Source organism: Misgurnus anguillicaudatus, chromosome 25 (genome assembly GCF_027580225.2).
Source record: "Misgurnus anguillicaudatus chromosome 25, ASM2758022v2, whole genome shotgun sequence".
Classification (NCBI taxonomy): Eukaryota; Metazoa; Chordata; class Actinopteri; order Cypriniformes; family Cobitidae; genus Misgurnus; species Misgurnus anguillicaudatus.
In genome coordinates, this window is record NC_073361.2 from 14989661 (window position 1) to 15011464 (window position 21804).

Sequence of the window (21804 nt, forward strand, 5' to 3'; positions counted from 1 at the left end):
ATATTACTGCAGTAAAAGAGTTTATTTTTATCATATTTTGTAGTGGTTTCTAAAAGCCAGCAATTACTTTTCAGTAATTTGCAATGTCACGGAGTTTAACGTCTTCACGCGTGATGAATTGACATGATTTACGAGGTAAATTTGCAAATGATTCATGAAGTCATACCTCTGCAATTATTTGATCGATTGTGTTTTAGAAGTATGCTCAAACTCTAATGACAGTTATGATCGCGGATGCGCTGTTAGAGAAAGAGAACGAGAAAAAGCGGCCCGTTAAGATAGCTATTATACGCATTTTTTTCAGGACATTCTTGATATTTGTCAGTGTGTTATACGCGAATAAATAATAATGAAAAAAGTTCAAAAGTCGGACTGTAAGCGAATGAGACTTACAGGAAAGCATGGTTGCTATTCAAACCCTTATTAAAATGTAATCTGTTAGTACCTGATCTGTTTAAATTTATTTCATTGGTATATGTCTGCTAAGGTGTTCAATTAAAATTTGTCCGAATCCTTTTTCATTCCTTTTTTTATTTTTGATCTGAGCGCACATTCAGAAAACGAGTCGTTTGATTTTAGTTCAGGAAATAAATAATAGAAAAACAAGTCGTTTTTCTTTATTTTCTTTTTGGTTTTGATTTGAAAAAACGAATGAAGGAATGATACACGGGGCCATTTTTGTAAACTGTTATTGTAAAATAAAAAAGTTTGATTAAAAAAAAAATTTAAAAGCGGACTTCAAATTAATCCGGCGGGCCAGAAAATATTGCCTGTTGCCGACCCCTGGCATACGCCATTCAGTTAAAAACATAAGACATACAATAGTAGTTTCATTCTTACCTTAAAATGTAACGGTTGCTTTTCTGTAATAATAATAATAATCCTCTTTGACGTATGCGGTCGACAAATACGACTTCCGGAAGACGCACTTGAAATCCTGGCCAGGACTCGTCCGGTAAGAATAGCACGTATGGTCACCCTACTCAAGCCATTTAGAAATACCGGTTTGTTGGCAGAATCCATTAAAAGCCTTGATAATTTTTCAGCAAAGTCCCTTGAGTGCACAGAAGAAGAACTGGATGAACGACGACGTGCGTATGTCAAGGTAGGGTTGTGCCGATAAACAATACTATTGTGTATTGACGATGGTCAGACATATGGCCGGTAGCGGGCTTTCATGACGATAGTTGGCGATAGTTATTATCATCATAGTTTCACATTAACATGCGCATTGCATGCTTTTCCTCGCATGAGAGGGTTTGTGGGCGTCACTTTGCACGAGATAGCTTGTAATGTGTGCTGATTCTTCTCGTACACACCTGAAATTGAAATGTGCGGGTCTTGGACTTTTGCTCGGACCTGAATGCGTGCGGCATGGACTCCTTTTAGCACCTGAACTTGTAATGCGCATGACTCGGACTCACACATGAGCTTGTAATACTCTGACATTTCGTAGTACAAGAGAGGTTGTTAGGCGCGCATTGTGTTGTTCCCGCTACCTGGCACGCAGAAAGTTTCAGTGCTTTAATGACGTGCTAGGATTAATGGCATCAGTTTTAAGAAGGTTGCGGCCATGACAGTGTTGCCTTCTAAATCAGCTTCTTTTTTGTCCACCAGTCAAGTGACTTGTCATAATAAATAAATGAGTAAACTATTCCAACCCCCAAGGTGCAAGAGCTTTTAACATGGTTAAAGGAGGTTTACCAAATAAATAGTGATTTTTGTAAGATTTTTGCCAAAAAAGCTTGCATGCGCTTAGAGGGTTTTGCAGCCAAAGACAGGCAAATTTGTTAAATACCAATTAAATGACTAAAGTGACACTTTTGAAAATAAAACATTTTAATTACTGACTAATAACCTTTTCATTGCAATTAAAGTGAAATTACCTAAACATACAAGCCTGATAAAAATGCTCATTTACAAGAAAACATGTTAGACGCAGTTAGTGGGTTTTGCATTTGAGCTCTTCATATAAACTCTTCAATATGATAAATGACAAATTTTCAACAAATATATAATCAAAATACTTACGGTAAATAACAAACATGTATTTCCTTAAATAAAATCCTCTCAAACTAGTTGAACTCACTAGTTGGTGGATTAGTTGACCATCCTGACACATCCCTTAAGGGAACAGTACGACTCTACAGAGACCATCTTTTCCTCCATATGGTGAGACTAATGAAATGGGTAATGAATCCCTCTGTGAACGCTGAGAGGAAAACTGAGCAGCCAGCAGCAGCTCTCAGAAAGGGCACATCGGTATCTGTGTCCTCTTTAGATGTGACGCCTCAAAAAGATAGAAAGCTCTGAACTCAATATGGTCCAGCGAGATTAGACCATAATCGCACTGAACTTTCAGTAAAGCGAAGGTATTGAACTTACATTAAAGAACTGGGGGGAAAATCCATACATAAATGGCACTTTGGGAATTACCACATCAATATTCAAAGTCAAACACGTTTTATCTAATCAAGCTTTGATCCCTCTGTTTTGGATCACATTTATTGTTTAATCCCTTATTTTAAGCCATACGAGAGTACTCACGACTGCTTTAGGTTTAACATCAGGCAAGGACTCACATAATGATACGACTATGGAGGAGTCAAGAACCAAATAACATGTGTAATGTGAACGATCAAATGATTAAACTGATAATTTATGAGAACCTGCTCACGAAAATCTGGTTCACAAATTTGACTTTACGTGAATTGTGGTTTCTGCACTTCCTTCCGATAAATCCCTATGTGACTGCCGGGAGAAAATCAGATCCTTATTTACATACCTTTGTAACTGTCACTTCTGAGTCACGCTCCGGGTCAAGTTTCCAATGTCAACATTCCTGAACATCCAGATCAGATAACACTTGACAGCACTGAGCAAATACTCAACAATAGATCTTTTTTACCCTTAAAGATTATTTATATGATGTCACATCAGAAATATTCATGTTCTCCAGCCGATTACAAATTCATTCATGCTGTTTTCTGCTTCATTACGGTAACCTGGCAAGCCCTTAACTCCCCTCCCCTCGGTGTGAGTGTGCATCTGCTCCAGTGTGAAATATCTCTCCTTCATACACAAACTAATTAAATTGGTCCACTTCATTAACACAATGAACTACATGCAGTCAAGAGGCATTTGTTTAATTTCCCTGGGTGTTTACTGCGTCTACTTGGGCAGTGTGAGGTCAGTACTGTTAAGTAATATCACCAATTAGCAGGTTGGTTACCATGGGGTCATGTATTTAATCATGCATTATTCCTAATAAAGCATGCCTGTTTTCATTGCGAAATAGATTTTCGAATTCATAAAAGTTAAGGTTGATTTTTACTTCTGTGTAGGACCTACACTGTAGCTATGCCATAAGCATCAATTCAATGTGGACTGCAAGCGATGTGATTGGTCTGCTAGAACCCCTCCCTCAGGTCAAAATAAACGATGTCGCATTTCCCCTAAATACAAAGATGGACCGAGTTGAGGAGCGATATTTAACTCAAGCTGCAATGTCGCTGTCTATTTACCTTCACCACTGCTGACTCTTTTAACAATGTAAACAATAAACTGCTCCTTCTTCGGCTTTTGCCTTGATACTGTACCATGCCTGTGAATATTGCATACTAGCGCTCTGCATATGTTATTAGGGCTGGGACGGTTGTAATAACCACCGCACCACCACCGCGGTGGTGAAGTGCGACCCGCGGTGGTAAAGGGCGCCCTGCGGTGGTGTGCACGTCACAAACTATACAATTGAAAGGAAACCGTACATCTTCTCAAAAGTACTCATGATGTAAGGTATCATTCGTGTCCGTTGCACAAGTGATGCTTGATAGGCTGCATTGTAAAATATTGTACTTATGGCAGTCCTTCAAGAAAAACGTTTTTTTTTGTGATTGTTGCGGGTAAAAATCCTTGATCTTGTGGCACGTTTTCCTAAAAAATGCGATGGAATATGCGGGATATTTATGCAATTTTATGCGATGAAATTGCAGGAACTTGCCAAAATTGCGTGAACTTGCAAAAACTGCGTGAACTTGCAAAAACTGTTTGCAGCTTTTCATTGATGTTCACGTCGCTTATGACAACAGGGGAAATGGCTGCGCATGTGTGAAGTAAATGCAACATTTTTCAACTTTCTGCTCAGATATGACTTTTTGCTATATATGCAGACTTTTTTGCTACATATGCAGACTTATGGCTGATTATGCATTGGATCATGCGATCGCATAATCGCGTTTTTCTGGAGGGACTGTTATGGTTTGTTTAGCAGGCGTGTACACCAAAGCGTTTAAACGTGGCTGAAAACGCCAGACGGTGCCAGCTGTGGGTGCTTGCCAGTGTTTCTTCAGCTGAGTGCTTGCTAAGATACATCTATTCTGTGCCTGTTGGTTTTTGTCTCATCCACTGTGATTGGATGGCTGAGTAAAAAGTGAGATTGATGGGCTGAGCGTTTCAGCCAAAGTTTAACATTTTTCAACTCTGGGTGTTCAGCGAAAAAAAAAAAAAACAGAGAACACTGGCGCTCAGCGTCAACAAAACCCGCCAGCTGCTGGCGTTTTTGAAAGCGCTGCACTTATTCAATTAAAAACACGCAATAAACGCTTTGGTGTACACGCCCTCCTTAGATCCCTAACCTAAAATATAGGAAATAACAAAATTTAAGTTTTTCTTACCAAACACCACTGAGTAAAATTCAACTGAGTAGTTGGAAATGATGAAACCAGACAACAAAAGCCAATAAAGCATCAGCATCTGAGTCATATTCAGAGTACATATTTACGTATATACTGGATTTATCAGCCATGAGAATGAACACTAAGCATCTCTTTCCATACAATGTTTCACAACAATAAAACGCCCACTTTTTATATTTAATCTTTCCCAGTGGATCAAATGAATCAGATATCCTGTTCAACAACCCCACCTCTGAGGTTTAGGGCATGGCAGTGTGGCATCTATGTAGGTCAGTCGTACAGTTTGTATTTGAATAACTCTTTGGTGTAAGCATTGTGTGTGCGTGTCAGTGTGTGGTTCTTCGTGCGCCTGTGTCTGTTGTCCTGGCATGCAGTGTGTTGGCAGAAAAACAAACACACTGTTTGTAGTAGCAATGACTCACAAATTAACAGAAGCTGGAAAATGGGCCAGTGAGACCAACCCACCATCTTTCTATGGCTTTTTCAATCCCTCTCTTTTCATCCCGTGCAGCTGCTGGCTTATGCTGTTTTGACTCACGCTCTGAATCTGAGTAATGCTGAGCTCTTTAAGTAAGCAGCAGTGTGTTGATGTGTGCTGAGGGTCTACCTGAATAATACAGCGGGCTATTCATCTCTAAACATTCAATATCTCAAATCCCCTCTTCATCACTCTCTTTCTTTATTAGTTTGTCAGCTAACACTCTCGGTTCATCAGTTTGTCCCTTGGTATGCAGCCTAGTCTTTATCAACAAGTTTGCGGTTTACAGTCTCATTTATCTCTTCACCAAAGATTGCGCTTTGTTATCAATGGAGGCTTTTCGGTTGTTATAACTTTCATTATCATTGCAAATTACATCACTATGACACGCCCCCAAGGGCGCTAACTAGCCAATCAGAATGACTTGCGGCTAAATTCTGTTAACGTGCATTTTTTTCTGACTGGATCACAAACTAGCGCATCACGTGCTGGTGAACGATTCCTGCTTCATTCCAGTTTGCAGACATTTTCTGCAGTGAATGTTGATCTGTATTTAAAACCCACGTGTCAAAGAGCTGAGCGATGTCTGCGTTGTTGCGATGGCACACACGTCCTTACTACAACACACCCCTTGCGGCATAGTTTCTGGCTTTTGTTCACATAGGATGGCAATGTTACTACTGTAGGTCTCCATTATGGGAGTGATCCCAGAATTACGGGATGTGCTTGTGTTGACACAGAAGGCACACTTCCAATTTTATGCACTGTTAAAAAAAGTTGATTTAACTTAAAAAAGTAATTACCTGGTTGTCTGTTATTGAGTTAATTCTAGGGCTGCACGATTTGGGTAATTTTTCCCATTGCGGTTATTGATGCTCATGCTAGTATTGCGATGTGCGATTGCGATTATACTAAGTGGTATCATGAGTCAACTTGATGGGTTTAAAGGAAAATCCACACACAGTTTAGCTAAAATGTGTATTTGTAAAACTAGAAATGTTTTCGTATTGCCACGTGATGTAGCAACTGCTCAGTGTCAGTAATCCTATATCCAAAATACCGCCAAACAACAGACATAAAGGTTTTTTTAGCTACCAGATCACTGTCAACCTCCTCTGCATCCATCTTCGCTCTGGTATAAGTGACGACGCACACCACACACGTGCATGCCACACGTGCACTGCCTTTTTTGTTCGTTTTTCTTTCTTTTTTTAAACAGCAAGGAAAATCATCAAACTGTTATCAGAAAGTTTGTGTTAACAAGTCCACACATTTATTTATTTAATACAATTGCAACATTTTGCTGTCATATAATCGCACAGGCTGACTTCGCGATTGCGATGCGATTAATTGTGCAGCACTAGTTAATTCAACTTAAAAATATTAGTTGAGACAAAAACTTTTTTGAGTTAACTAATATTTCTAAGTCAGATCAACTCAAAAGCCGTATTCGGACAGGATTAGTTATACAGGGGGACCTCAAAGAAAACCGTGCTTCTCAGTAGAGGTAGACCGATTAATCAGTTTTGCTGATTAATCGGCAACGATAGTTAATTGGTGGAACAATCGGTTGTTGGCAAAAAATCCATGCCGATAGTTTTCCGAATGTGTCCGTTGCTTCATATCATTATGAAGTAATTAATCTGACGATTAGATGCTGCTTAGCAGAGAAACAACAACACGAAGTTTGTCGTCAAGGCGGACAGGATGCTAATATTAGTAGTACTTCAAACAGTTACACAAAAATACACGCAGATAAATCTAACCCAAATGTTTAATGTCATGATTCATATCTAGGGTGGCCATTCGTGCCAGTTCCGCCGAACATGTTTTCGGGTTTGTTCTCCGGAAGTCGCGTTGCTCGACCGCATACGTCATCACATTTCAGTTAAAATACATTAAAAATGTAAGGTTTATTTCTTTTAAGATATACAATCATTGTAGCTTCATTCTTACCTTGAAATGTAACGGTTGCTTTTCTGAAATTAAACCCGAAATATAAAACCTTGATGACGTATGCCGTCGACCAACGCGACTTCCGAAGAACGAACCCGAAAACATGTTCGGGACGTGTCCGGCGGAACCCTATTCACATCAAGCTGGTTACTTTTATCCATGATTTATCTATTAATTATTTTAAGTTAATAACTAGAGAAAGCGAACCATATGCAGCTGTCGGCTACATTAACATATGCAACAAATCAAAATCTGTTTCAGTTTTTTATCATCACTGCAATACATCTTTTGTTGTTTATAAAGTACAAGACTACACACATATAATAGACATTTATGTCATTTCAATTTTACCAGTGGAAGTATTTCACAAAAGAATTCACTTTAATACTTATTAATATAATTAATTTAGTTTTATTTATACATTTATTTAATTTAGCACATTTTCATGGTTCAGTACTGCTGTTTTTTTTCCTTATCTAATACATTTTATCACCGTTTCTCTTTTAGTGTTATGTTTGTTTTTTATCCAGTATCCATTTTAAAAACTATCGGTCGATTAATCGGTTATCACCAAGAAGGGACCAACTCAGTTATTGGTAAAATCCACTATCGGTCGACCTCTACTTCTCAGCAGGGCTGGACAATATACTGAAAATTATCGTTATCGTGATAACAGTGTATATAATAACCATATCGCTGAGAGTTGCGATAACTTACATTTATTTTACATGATTATCATTTGTGTGTTGCATGCTTAGATTGTCAAAATTAGACCAACCAGAAGGGGACTTACTAAATACCTGCCAAGTAGGTCTTATGTCCCGTCCAAAATGGTACATAAAATTACAGACGTCATGGGGGACAAGTTGAAAAGAAAAGGGGCGTTTTTAAGTAGTTACCCACAGATTTTATTTTACTTCATAAATGCTATTCTAAAACCCATTCCAGTTCGGAATCCATTGTGAATTAGCATTCCAGGTTATCTTACAAACTGACAAGAAGACCGAACAGCTCAATTGACCTCAATGTGTTTCATTTTAAAGGCTGTAGGTAAATAAAATAATTTGTTTAAGTTTAAACACTTAAGCACCTGTAGATCGTAGACATTTCCATATTGCCTGGAACTAGGACTGCTTGTTACATGTCTTTGATTCAGTTTGAGGTGCTTACATACTGTCACAAGCACTAGTCTATACTAAGTCCCTTGCAGCTTACATTCAACAGTCATCCTTTACACTAAGGTACCTATTGCATATACAAGCACCCTTTCATTTAAGCCCGAGACAGACATAAATAGTCTCTACTGCAAAGTACTGACACAACACAGTACGGTGTATATAACCATATTTCAGTCTATAATTTTGAAAACAAGTATGTTTTCGGAGCACATGCTTAAAGAGAAGAGATCAAAGCTAAAGTGTCATTTCTGGCCCACTGGCATGAACAAATGTATCAGGTATTACAGAAATGATGACAGTTTTCCTAAACGCTCTCTGTGTCTGCCATTGGTTGGAAACAGATAACCCCGCCCACAAAAGACCACAAAGTGCAAAGGTAATAGGCTTGATTCCCAGGAAACAGAAACAAATGTAGATCTGCACAATAAGTCCCTTTGGATAAAAGCATCTGCCAAATTACATACATTTAGCAGACACTAAATCTAATTTTTATCAACATGTGTTCCCTGTGTTCAAATCCATGACCTTTTATGCTGCTAATGCAATGAACAACCACTGAGTAAGACAGGAACAATGGAATAGTGTAATGTAAATGTAAAGTTAATATAAAATACCTGTTTTTAAATAACTAAGTCTCTAGAGCAACAAACTCTAGAGTCTGACATTACGGAAAGCAACAGCTGTTGAGGTGTGCGATTTTCTCGCATGTATGCGTCTCCATGTTTGTCTTGGGGAGGTCTGCTTAAATATTCACAGAGGTGCTTTGCGCTCCCCGGACTGTAAATGAGCAGGCTTTCAGCAGGACTGATCTTTGGTGGTCTAAACATGTCTCTTAAAGTGTGTAAATCTAAGCAGTTTAGTTTTCCAGTGCTGTTTTTTATGCCTAGAATGCACTCAGTGAACGCCAGCTAACACGACAGAGAGAAAGCAGAAAGCCGCTTGGCAGGTTGACAGGATTAGGTCAACAGGGCCAGGCAAAACACAGACGCCGTCGCCACCGCTGCCGTCTGATGGAAACAGTGAGAAAAGGGAGAGAGTAATTGGAAGAGAGAGAGAGAGAGTGAGAGAGAGAGTGTGGCTATATAAAGTTATGCAACAATGTGAACTTCACGATTTATTCGCCTGTTTTATGTGGTCATTATGTTTCCTGAAAGGCACGTCATTAGGCCAGTACATTTATGCATTTGGCAGATGCTTTAATCCAAAGTGACATACAGTGCAGTAAAGTTTAACATTAATGTTGCTGTGTTTCCTGGGATTTAAACCCATGACCTGCAATGATAACCCATTGAGCTACAAAAAATATGAAAAAGTGATTTTGTTTCCATGTTTGCATTAAGACTATGTTCTTATCTAAAGGGGGTCGCAGCGCCGCGCCATTCTAAAAAAATGTAACACATTGTTTTCTATAAGAATATGCACGCCTGCGCCGACAGGTGGCGCTTGTCCGCGGTGCCCAGCTACGACTCAGGAAGTTGCTAAAAAACCGCCCAAGAGCGCCACTTACATAGTTTAACATTAAATAACATCATATTTGTCCCAAATCATTAACGATTAACATTGGCTGCTAATGTATATTTTGCATTTTGAAGTAGGCGATATTTGACTAAGCTTGTGCTATTTAATGTACCTCCGAGTTGTCCTAGATGTGACGCGAGTGCAGATATCGATTTTAAAATAAATGTTCACGGTCTCTGTAACCAATTATTTATTGCAATATTAAAGGGATAGTTCACCCAAAAAATAAAAAATCTGTCATCACTTATTCGCCCTCATGTGTATGCGTTTCTTTATTCTGTTAAACACAAAAAAGATATTTTGATATATGATGTTAAGCACACAACTGTCTCTTTAACAACGTATGTGGGTTAAAGCCTCTCTAAGTGAATAATGTGCGACGTCACTTCCTGTTGATGTTTGAACTGTTTTCAAACAAACGGAGCGTAGCTAACGCCTCCCCCTCCCTCTCCCGTCCGTGCTTTCATGAACGCGCCCAACCCCCACCTTCAAATCCTTCTTGTCGTTTATTGGCTGGAACACTTTGTTATGTTTTGTTTTGCTAGGTTTGGCCACTATGTTGATATTGCCGTTTGTTGAGCCTGAGCTGTCTACAGAGATCGCGTTTTTTACAGTTTGATCAGTGGACAGGCAGCAAGCAGATAGTGAGGAGATGTTTGCTGTATGTAACAAAAAAATTGTTATGGTCTAAAACGCGTCAATTCGCTTAGAGCGCTTTAATTATAAATTACAGTGAATTGATAATCCATGTTGTAACTACACGCAACTTGATAAGATTCTAGCGACAAATAATTTGACTGTCCACAACAGACACGATGCGACTCCAAGTACATAACAAAATCAATCAAAAACCACATCCAATCAGAACAGAGTATGGGCGGGCTCTATTTGTAAGTCCTTCACTAGCAACAAAATAAAGCAGTACATAAACAAATTCCTAACTATTATGCCATGTACACACTAAACGCGGGGCATCGCGTTACTCGCTGTAGATTACTCGCAGGATTTAACTTTGTGTCATGTGAATTATTTTTAGCTCGAGGATATTTTCAACTTGGGCGAAGACGCGTTTGAGGCGAATTGCGAATTTTTTTCCATATCACGCCATTCGCATCGCCCCATGCGAGGACACATATAATAGCATCTTTGCATTGACTTTGTATATAATCTACTCGCGCAAATCGCTGAACTCGCGTTAGGTGTGAATGCCCCATTACACTGGTTAGGACAAACATTCAGATTAACATGGAAAAGATACCTTTTGTTGTGTGTAGTTACTGTGTTATGCTGATGCATATTATTAAAAGTATGTCATTCTGCCTTGCATTTATTTAGGGAAAATAATGTAATGATTATTTTTAACTGTGATTTACCTCTATCTCGAGTGAGAGGACTTCTTACTTGAATCTGTTTGGATTGGTTGAATGGTGGTTTCCTTGATTAAAAAAATCACTGTCTCAAGCCAGTGCAAAGACATAAATTAAGATACAGATCATATATTATTAATAAAACTGCAAAATTTAAAGTCCAGCTCGACATAGAAGCAATAGGAAGGAGATAGAGGAACAGAAACAGAAGTAGATCGGAACTTAAGTTGGTGAAAAGAAACGGCACAGTGTGTGTGGTAAATTGGCTTATAGACAGGCTGAATGGTGATGTCAACAGGAAATGATGTCATTGTTTACAGGGGGCCCTAGATAGGGGGAAGAGGAGACGAAAAGACAAAGAGAGACAGAGTGCTCAGATCTCTGCCGCAGTGGAGACCTCCATTCCAAACCAGGGGATTACATAACAGATGGAAAACTATCCAAAGAGTAAAAACAGGCCTGGCTCTGTGGAGACTGTTTAACCCTCTCATACAGCCCAAAACACAGCTGATGGATTCAATTCATTTAAACTGCAGTTCAACAGAGTCCGTAGTGATTGTGCTACTAAAATACAAAGATCAATGTTTAATAGACATTGACAGAAAGCATATGTCAGTGTTTCACTTATAACATGCTTTATGAAAAGAGACAGCCTTTCTGCAAATCTGCAACTTTCACGAAAGCAGATTTTTACATTTGGTGGCTAAATGCCAATAATATTTACATTAACACGTAACCCTAACCCTAACCTAACCCTAACCCTAATTTAGCAGATACTTTTATCCAAAAAGACTTATAGTGTATACATTTTATCAGTTTGTGTGTTATCTTGGGTTGAAACTCAGCTCGACCTGATTTTGCCAATTGAGAGATGTCCTTAACGTGGGTTCACACCGAGGGGCAACCTTCCGATCTCTCTAATGAAGCCAACACGGAAGTGACTTAAACTGCAATTCATCGACTGGCCGCTTGAGGCTGGCTTCAAAAGGGAGTCAATTCCCATAGACTCCCATGTTAAAAATGGCCAACTTTAGAGTAGAAAATAATATGTTTACAGTCTGGTACAAAAAGTGTTTTTGGCCTATATAGCTAATTTTGCCCTTCATGACAACTGTGAGGGGGGTGAATTTTTTTGTAACTCACCCGTTTAGATTATATTAAGCCTTAAACTTCTGCATAATTAAGGGTGTGGTCGCTTGAGTGTCGGCTGAACAGCCACTGCTGTCACTAGACTCGCGCTAGGCGGGCGTGGTTTCACCTCAGCTTCACCCATGTCCCGCCTCTTTACCCATTTTCGGTTTTCCGCGAGTAATTCGCGGGGACGCGCGGCCAAGATGGCGACGGCAGGTAACGCCTACTTTAAGCTTCAAAAGCGATCTTCACAAACCAATGGGTGACGTCACGGACACTACGTCCATATTTTTTTACGGTCTATGGTTCACACCAGCCGTGTTCAAGGCGTAAAATTCGTGTGTACCGCGTCTAGTTTGCCCCTTGAACATTTTAGGGCGGTTTCCCGAACAGGGATTATTTTAAGCCAGGACTAGGCCTTAGTTTAATTAGGAAATATAACTAGTTTTAACAAACATGCCTTACTAAAAACATTACCTATGGAGATTTTGAGGCAAATAAACAGTAGTGATGTATTTTAAGATATGTCAGTGCAAGATGTTTTCAGTTTGGACATTTTTTTAGTCTAACACTAGTTTAATCCCTGTCCGGGAAACTGCCCCTTTGAGTTTACTCGCTTCATTCGCGCGTGAAATTCTAGTCATCAAGACATTCACGCAGAAATTCGCTTCATGGGAGGGGCTTCTGCGACTCCGCTCGCTTTCTGTAATCACGTCACTACTAGAGAAAGCTCTTGATTGTTTAACGCAGCGCGTTTTTCCGCCAAATTTCAACATTTTCAACTCGCGCGTTTGTCGCAGCAACACTCAATTCGTGGCATTCGCGGGAACTCTACCGCTGCTGGTCTGAATGCAGCAAAAGGGCAACATATTGTTTCGGCCACGGATAACATTTTTGTAAATAAAACCTTAATGGGGTCATAGCGTGAAATCTGGCTTTTTCCATGTTTAAGTGCTATAATTGGGTCCCCAGTGCTTCTATCAACCTAGAAAATGTGAAAAGGAACAACCCAATAACTTTGTTTGGGTAAGCCATTCTTTGCAAGCATGTGAAAAATTAGGTAGTTCAGATTTTGCCTGTTTTTTGAGGTAGGTAGCAAGACCAATTACAATAATACCACCCCTTAATCTGCACTATCCAACCATGGCACTGCCATTTAGTGCAGAAAGAAAGCTCATTTGCATTTTAAAGGACACATCCCAAAACAGCACCTTTTTGCTCATGCTTACAAAGTTGCAATTTTAACATGCTATAATTCATTATCTTTGGAGTATTTTGAGCTAAAACTTCACATACGCACTCTGGGGACACCAATTATTTATTTTACATCTTTAAAAAAATTGAACCCTTTAACCCACCCCATACCCCAACCCTAACCATAACTGAACCCTAAAATGAAAAACAATGGTCTAGAAGCAGCTAATCCTGTTGTAATCTTAAACTTGAAACAAACTGTAAACTTATTTCTGAAATCTGATTGGTTGATTGAAATTGAAGCATCCCTCCTCCACCCCATCGCTTCACTTCACATATGATGGTGTATCTATCCCAGTTTAGGAGGGGGAAGTACTCTGGGTTCAGACTCGGAGCCCTCCCTTTGGACAGCACCCCAAATATGCTTTAGTTTATATTTGATTACATGTTAATCCGAATTTGTGAAAGAGACTAAAGGAGATTAAATTTCCTGTTCTTTCTGTGTTTTTGAAACTTTGTTTGTGTTTACAGTGCACAATATAACATGTGTTCATGTTTCACGTGTAAAAAAGCGGTATTTTCACAGAATTTACTTATCTCTATAGCGCTGTTTTTTTCACTGTCCTAAAAACGGGCTGATGTCTTCCTTGTTCTATGAAGTCCCTCCTTCAGAAATACATAACGAGTTCTGATTGTGTAGTTTGTTTAGTGTGTTGTGATTCGATAGCAGCTTAGCTTGCTGTTAGCTTAGCTGGTGACTGACGTATTCCTGTGGGCGGATTTTAGTCAAAAAACTGTTTTACTGATGTCATTAAAGCAGGAAGTAGAGGGCTGTAGTCCAAACCGGCCATTCGCTGTAGGCTTTGAAAGGGGAAATCTGTTAAAGAAAATATATTTCGCCTGGCAGTAAACTTTGAGCTTTATCATTTTACAGGGATTATTTATGCTAGTATAGCAACATTACACACTAACTAGGGTTTAAAAAATGGGATCAGGAAGAATGTGACCTTTAACACATGCAGACAAGAAGGTACACCCTTAAAAATGGTGCTTAAAAGACAAAGAACCATTTCTTTCTTACCTTTTTATGTTTAACGGAACATAAAGAACCTATTGTGAAACAGAAAGGTTCTACGGATGTTAAAGGTTCTTTATAGAAACATTCAGCCAAAAATAGTTCTTCTAATCTAGGGCATCATGATTCACCTTTATTTTTAAGAGTGTACTTCAATGATACAGCCATGTGCAGTGAACACACAGCCAACATTTTCTCTAAATCAAGACTTTCAAGGGAAAAATGCCTACAGTATTGTATAATGTCTATTAATGCTTATTAGTTTCATTTGGGGCTGGTGATTCATACACAAAAGATTTATAATTAAGGTCCCTAGAGCTTTAATGTTTTTGCTAAACACTTCCTTACAAAAGCAGTTTAGACTGTTAAATGCGGTCTTCACTGATCTCAGGATATACCTCTGTCTCAGACTAATCCTCAGAGCCCAGCAGGGACCTTGACTTTGTATTAGTGTGTGGTCTGCCTCCCTCAGCCAAACATATGGTGCCACTGCCAAGGGGAACCATGTGACCCTGAATAAGGATAAGCCAGGAAACCAATTTCTTTTTCTAAAAGACTAGCTCAAAAATGAACTGCATCTCAGAGCATAGTTATATGGTATAGACCACGTTTTAATCGCATGCATTTACACTTTAATATAAATGTGCAGAACAAGTCTGAGCGGTACTGATGTATGTACCACACCCTAATATACAGTACACCTGTTAGACAAAGTGTCTCCACACATGCAAAAAAACCTAATTTTATATATATATATATATATATATATATATATATATATATATATATATATATATATATATATATATATATATATATATTCCATATTCTGTGAGTTCTGATGGAAAAATCTGAGCATTGAAATAACAGATGCATTATTTATGCATTTATAAGAAGACACAAATAAAACTAAACAAATATAATCTATGCTGGAAAAAATGCTTTGTCTTTGCTTTATTAGTCTGTTTACTCGCAAATCACTACATTTTAGGATAATAAATAATAGAAAAGCATAAATAAATAAAAAGCAGCCTATAAAGACCCTATGGCATTTACGTTTAAAGCATTGAATCCTTTACCTGTATATAAATTATTTATAATGTTGCACACAAAAATTGTTAAAAGGTCACATACAGAAAAAGAGATTTTTACTATAAACAAACATTGTTTGTTAATATCAAAATGTTATTTGTTATTTGTTACACAGTATGTGCATTTATGATTTGTGCCAGTAAAAAGTACTTGAATATCCCAATGAAACAATGATATTACGATATAACGACTGAATATTAAATACAGAATAGTAGATAACATATAGTGATTTGAATATCATATAGACACGTGCTTCAAATCAAATATTATCTTAAATCTCAGTTAGTCAGCAGGCATTGAAGATGCCAACAATCTTACAATATAACTGTGCATACCCTTTTAAAATATAATAGAAAATATAATAAATATATATTTTTAGAACAAGAATAGCATTTCTTTTAGATTTGGCAGGTAGATATCTTTACAACTCTAGCCTATAACAAATTATAAAAGTTTACTATTGTAGAATATTATAAACCATATATTTTTTTTGGATAATGTAATGAATAGGACATTTAAAACCGCAGCCTCACAATATCTAATAGCACGTCCTAGTATCAATTTTATGCATTAATAATCACACAAATGTACACTGTAAACATACACACATACAGTTACAGCCCACTGTAATGTAAAATAATCCCAGACTTACCCGGTTTGCTTTACATCAAAGTTGTTATTGTTATATTCCGGTGTGGAGTTATTCTTCGGGCACTTCGTCTCGAGCCCTTTTCCATGTGCTCGGAGCACGCGCTCCCCGGCACGCGCTGCGTACAGTCAGATACAGTCCGTGACGTCATACTGCCCTAATGCAGCGCTGTCGGGAAGAAATCACAGCAGCGATGGAAACAGACGAAGTTCGCAAAGAGCTCAGCGTGTATTGAAACCTTTTGACAAGTATGGTCCTTAAGGGATGTACGGAAGCTGGGACGTACCAAATCTCAGCTAAATAGAATGCACTGCTTTAATTTGCTTGCAAGAATTGCTCCAAACTGTGCTTTGTAAGTCATCCTCACAGTCACACCTGCAGTCTTGCTCGCTGCACTGATTTGAGTTCAGTGAATCAACTCATACATGCATTTGCAGGGCATTCATGACACATTCATGACAGATGCGTGATGGGCCATATATAATCACTGCACTAGATTGAGGACTCTGTGGCATGTGAGTCATCATTTTCTCTTTGCTGTGGGTGTGGCACTTTATGGTTGATCACTTGTTAGTGGTACTTGCTGTCAAATTCCCCTTCGTTTGGTTTCCAAGCAACGGACCCCAAATCCTTTGCATTTACTTTCATTTTTAGGCACTGGTGTTGAAATGAATGCTAAGTCGTCTGTGATGCATAGTTATGTATTTTTTGAATATGCATGCTTTGGAAGTGACGGATTGCATGTTAGATAGGTGAGAACTTGGTTAACTGCCTTTATGACTGACTTTGGGAGAATCCCTAAAATGATTAACATGATGACATCAAAAACAGAGTATTCAATTTGTCAAATTAAGTACTGAAACGAGGCAGCTAGTCTACAATGGTAGGTATAGCAAGTCAACCTTTGTGTTTTGGATATGAGTTTACTGCATTGAAAGAGACAAAGAGTCAAGTTTAGATAGAAATGTATTTATGATTAAGAATTGTAGAAACATGAAAAACCCATATAGTGAAACAAAATATGGTCAATGAGAACACATAGGTGATACAGATCCAAAAATACCTTTCATAGGAAATATTAATTCATTATATACAAAAACATATAAAACAAATTTTACTTTAGGGTTTGTGCAGACCCATATTTTCTTATTTTATTAATAAAAATAAATGACTTAAATACAAATTATTTTATTTAACCACCTTAAATTTTAAACTGTGGCAGTTTCAACATGGAAAAAAAACGGACAATAGCCAAAGGAAAAATGCATTGGACATGCAACATCACAACTATACACAGCAACAGTCTTTAACTTGCATAAAAAAGCAGGAGGTGGGAAGTTTCTCAAAAGTCCTTTCAACTTGACTCATTAATGTGAACTCCGCAGCTGCTCCAGCCTTTTCTTTAACTGTTCACTTTTTCGCCTCAGCTGTTCTTTGATTGACAGTAACCTCTGTTCATCCAGCTGCATGCTGTGGATGCATTCTGTCGCTTTCTTAAGGATCACCACTTTGGCGGCTTTCTCGTTATTTGCAACCTCGGGGATCTCGTCCCGTAGTGCGAAAAAACTAAGCTTGAGTTCGTTTCTGCGCTGGCGCTCCAGTACATTATGAGTCTTGCGTTTGTCGTTGTCCTCTGAATCTGATGTCCGGGGACTCGTGCACTTGCGTTGTTTCCCGTGCCTGCTGCTGCTGATCACTGCGCTGGCCTCAAGCCGTAGCCTCTTGACTGCAGGCTGGTCGTGCCGCGTGGATGGGTGGGCAGCGTAGTTGTGCTGGTGGGTGGAGACGTGGCAGCGTTTCAGGACTAAAGGACTGGGATACCTTGATTCAGACGCTTCGGTCTCGCTCCTTTTCTGGCGCTTTTCCACCGTCACCACATCAATTTCTTCTTCTTCTTCCTCCTCCTCCTCCTCTTCTTCTTCTTCTTCTTCTTCCTCCTCCTCCTCTTCTTCATCTTCTGCAATTGAATAATAAAGAAAATGATTAAATTACAAAGCAAAACTTTTCTTCTTTTAAATTCACCATACTATAAACCTGTGGGAATATCATGGAATTTGGCAAGCGACTTTCCACACAGGGTGAGGGGGAATCTCTGCATTCCAGTTCCCGCCCACTTTTTCCTCTCAGCTGGTATTTGAACATTGCAGTCATCTTACAGTTCTGACTTGTCTAGAGGCTGGGCGTCGAGCAGGGAGTGCAGAAAGCTTATGCAACTACCACTTGCACTCATTGCAAAATTATATGCTTTTAAAAATGTCTCATGACCACCACACCACCTTTACAAGGTCATAGATAGTGCATTATGAGAAATTCAATTTTGGGGTACACTTGAACCTTTAATGAATGAATTAACCAACTCCAAAGTTTATGCATTTGTCAAAATGATTAAGTAAGAATAACAATAAAGATAACACACCTGAATCACTTCCACTGCTGCTAGAGCTGTTAGGCGGGGTGTCCAATACAAGCATGGGCTGTGATGGGGCAACCTTGCTGGTTTTGGGCGACTCGGTGAGTGGATAAGGAAAGACCACCGATGGGTCAATGCATTCTGATGCAGATGTGCTAAGGTCCTGCAAATAACTCGCATTGAGTCGATTTGAGTTGATATCCGTATTGTCAGTTATTAATTCCTTCCTGGCAGCGTGCAGGGACGCCAGTCTCTCCGAAACCACTTTCTCCAACTTGGCGGCGGCGGAAAAGCCGCTCCACATGCAGTCCTGGATGATGATGGACTTGATGAAGGTCTGGGAGTAGTCCGCATCGCAGATGAAGCTCTGGTTGACCACGTCGTCGCCCAAAAACTCGCTGACCATCTCCAGCTGGTCGGCGGTGGAGAGCGACTGTCTCCGGCTGGGCGAGAGGGGCGGTGTGGGGAGCAGCTCGAATTTTTTCCAAATGTCCTCGCTGGGAGCCGGAGGTTGAGTCTGTCCTTGCTGCTGATGATAGAAATCCTCATCGTCGTTGTCAAAGTAAAAATAGGGCTGGATGGAATCGTAGTCGTAATCGTAGTTTTTATACGCCAAACTCGCACTCACCGGCATTTTGACACTGGTAAAGAAAACGAGAGAGAAAATGATTTTAATGCACGCTGTGCTACGTTCAACGTAATTATCACTTAAGTGCACAGGTTTAGGTTTAGGAATAAAAAGAAAAGTAACACCTAAACACACAGCAGCCAATTATTACTGCAAACGTATGTCAACATGTGTAAAAATGGGAGCGACTACACCTTAAAGCCGGTGTCTTACAACAACCAAAACAATAAAACGCTTCATTGCTTTCACACAGCAGTTATTCTCCAAAACCGTATCAGACATGCAACCTCACAAAAACAGCAATGTCAATTTAATTGCAATAGCCAAAAGCACGAATTCATGCTGTGTTTGAAATCCGCACATAAAAGAATATACTACTAACGTTAAATCCTTACCGTGTATTAACGAATGCCGTTTCAGAATGGTTGTGTTGCAGACTCGACGCAATGAAAAGATACCAAAAAACAAGGAGCAAGTATAATCCAACAGTTTACTCCGTCCGCTTGCAGCATAAGTGGAGTCAAAGTCGTGGTCAAATGCCAAGTGATGTGTAATGTGATGAAGGGTACGCACTCGTTCACCTCTCGGATGCTGAACAGACTGATAGCCCGTCTGACAGTGGCAGGATGAATAAGTTCTGTGGCTCCCGCAAACTGAAGTAGCGCCCGCTGACGTATTACTACGCGAGTGATATTTCCCGCCAAACGCGAAATGGGCCGTTTATGGGTTAAATCGACTATATTGACTAATACTTCGATTGGTAAAACACAACAATTTATGGTTAAACACAACAATTTATGTGAAAGGACAACCAGAGTTTTGTGACGCAGAAAACTTGCATTTTGCGTAAATAGTGGGACTATATTCTTGCGGAAGGATCAATGTATCAGTGAAATTCTGTGGGCGGAGTTAAAGCTTTCCTAACGTCATGATGAGAGTGGCGGTGGTGCATTTTATGGTTAAGTAGTGACAGCATGGTTAGTGGAAACAGAAGTAGGTTTAGGAAGCGTCGTATTTAGATAATGTATAAAAAGACTAACACTATAGTTTGATAATCATAATCTGTGAGTTGATTTTGCATGTCGAGAATGGAGCATGGATAATCTGCTTTTAATATCAAATCTATGCCATTTGTTTGAATTAAAACGATTAAATAAATTGCACACCAGTATAACGTGTGTTTACCCTATATGGGACTAAATAATGCAAATGTTTAAAAGTTTAATACAAAAACATTAGTGAAATTTGCAACTATATGATTTCTGACTGATGTATGTGGAATTTTTGTTTGTGTAATCAAAATGTAATTAATGGGAATAGTTTGGATGCAAGTATTTTTACGTGTTTAATGTCCTCAGTTATAAATAAGGGCTAAATATTGTTGGTTTGTAGTTTACCGATAAAATACAGCGCTGTACGTAAACTGTAATAAAAGACTGTAATAATATGAACTAGTCAGTCTTTACCATTCTGCCATGTATTTAAATACCTGTAAACAGATAAACAACGCATCTCTGGTAGGCTGAAACCCCAGAAGTCAGGACATCAAAACATTTTACTCATCTTAACCTGTTAGTACGATTTAACGATACATTGGTATGTTGCGCCATCTGCTGTTTCATATAATAAATACAGTGCTCCACTACCTACATAAAACAATACAATTAAGAAATAAATAAACATGACTAAAAGCCAAATGGTTTTCAGTTGGTGGATATGATCAAAGATACTGTTTTTATAACATGTGTTTAGTGGTAGAAAGCAAAATATAAAACAAAATTTTAATTCACTAGACAAATGTAAATAAAAAAAATAAAATGGACAATAATGACTCTAATGACGCTGGCCAAAAGCATTTGATTCATATCTGCTTATAAAAAACATATTTATAAATTAACTACTAATTAACAGAAGTTATAGATACACATATTACAATATTACAAATCACATAAAAAATTCGTAACCTAACACTTGTAATTATTAGCTGTTATTACTGTGTTATCATACACAAAAGTTTTTTATGATTAATAGTTATATTAGTTGATATAATTTTCCACCACATGCACATTTTTGACCAAAGTTCTTATGGCCGGTTAGCTCAGTTGGTTAGAGCGTGGTGCTAATAACGCCAAGGTCGCGGGTTCGATCCCCGTACTGGCCATACGTTTTTGACTTGCAGTGAATTAAATGCATAAGACACGTACATTCTTACTTTATGGGTAAGGTTAACCGTACCTTGCCAATTACGTCACTTACTCACTTTCAATTACACATAACTTACATATATGTTTTATAGCTGCATGCTTTTACCCAAAAATACACCCCTGCACCACTGTTATTATTCTTTAGAAGATACTCTATTTATGCCTTACTAAATATATAATATGATATATAGTGTTATACCAGATATAACAGGTCATATATGTAGGTGGTC

General features: G+C 38.7%; 1 protein-coding gene, 1 long non-coding RNA gene and 1 other non-coding gene across 6 annotated transcripts in view; 1 reads left to right on the top strand and 2 right to left on the bottom strand.

Annotated features, from left to right (window-relative positions):
- Positions 1 to 16793, bottom strand: part of LOC129425908 (uncharacterized) — a 34517-nt gene extending 17724 nt beyond the window's left edge. The window contains exon 1 of one of the 2 annotated variants that reach the window (XR_008638223.2): positions 16336 to 16756. This is a non-coding gene — a long non-coding RNA (uncharacterized lncRNA). Of the gene's footprint in view, positions 1 to 16335 lie in introns of both variants that reach the window. The other variant, XR_012368127.1, reaches the window with a different exon arrangement.
- Positions 16794 to 17285: 492 nt separating this feature from the next.
- Positions 17286 to 20022, bottom strand: myca (MYC proto-oncogene, bHLH transcription factor a). 3 transcript variants are annotated; one of them, XM_073863784.1, is made up of 3 exons: positions 19766 to 20022; positions 18749 to 19383; positions 17286 to 18259 (listed from the first exon to the last, which is right to left on the bottom strand). In XM_073863784.1, exons 2-3 carry the CDS (start codon positions 19374 to 19376, stop codon positions 17700 to 17702), a joined length of 1188 nt encoding a protein of 395 aa, XP_073719885.1. In that variant the 5' UTR covers positions 19377 to 19383; positions 19766 to 20022; the 3' UTR covers positions 17286 to 17699. The 3 variants fall into 3 exon arrangements, with proteins under 3 accessions (XP_073719885.1, XP_073719886.1, XP_055037932.1); XM_073863785.1 differs by having other exon boundaries at positions 17286 to 18256; positions 19766 to 20021; XM_055181957.2 differs by having other exon boundaries at positions 17286 to 18289; positions 19766 to 20021.
- Positions 20023 to 21457: 1435 nt separating this feature from the next.
- On the top strand, positions 21458 to 21531 carry trnai-aau (transfer RNA isoleucine (anticodon AAU)). Its single transcript has one exon. It is a non-coding gene; the product is annotated as a tRNA-Ile (tRNA).
- The last annotated feature ends 273 nt before the right edge of the window (positions 21532 to 21804 follow it).

Coding starts and splice junctions, on each gene's coding strand:
- myca (XM_055181957.2), bottom strand. CDS start 19,376: ATGCCGGTGAGTGCGAGTTTGGCGTATAAAAACTACGATTACGACTAC. Junction 18,290..18,748: donor CAGCAGTGGAAGTGATTCAG/GTGTGTTATCTT, acceptor ATTCAATTGCAG/AAGATGAAGAAGAGGAGGAG.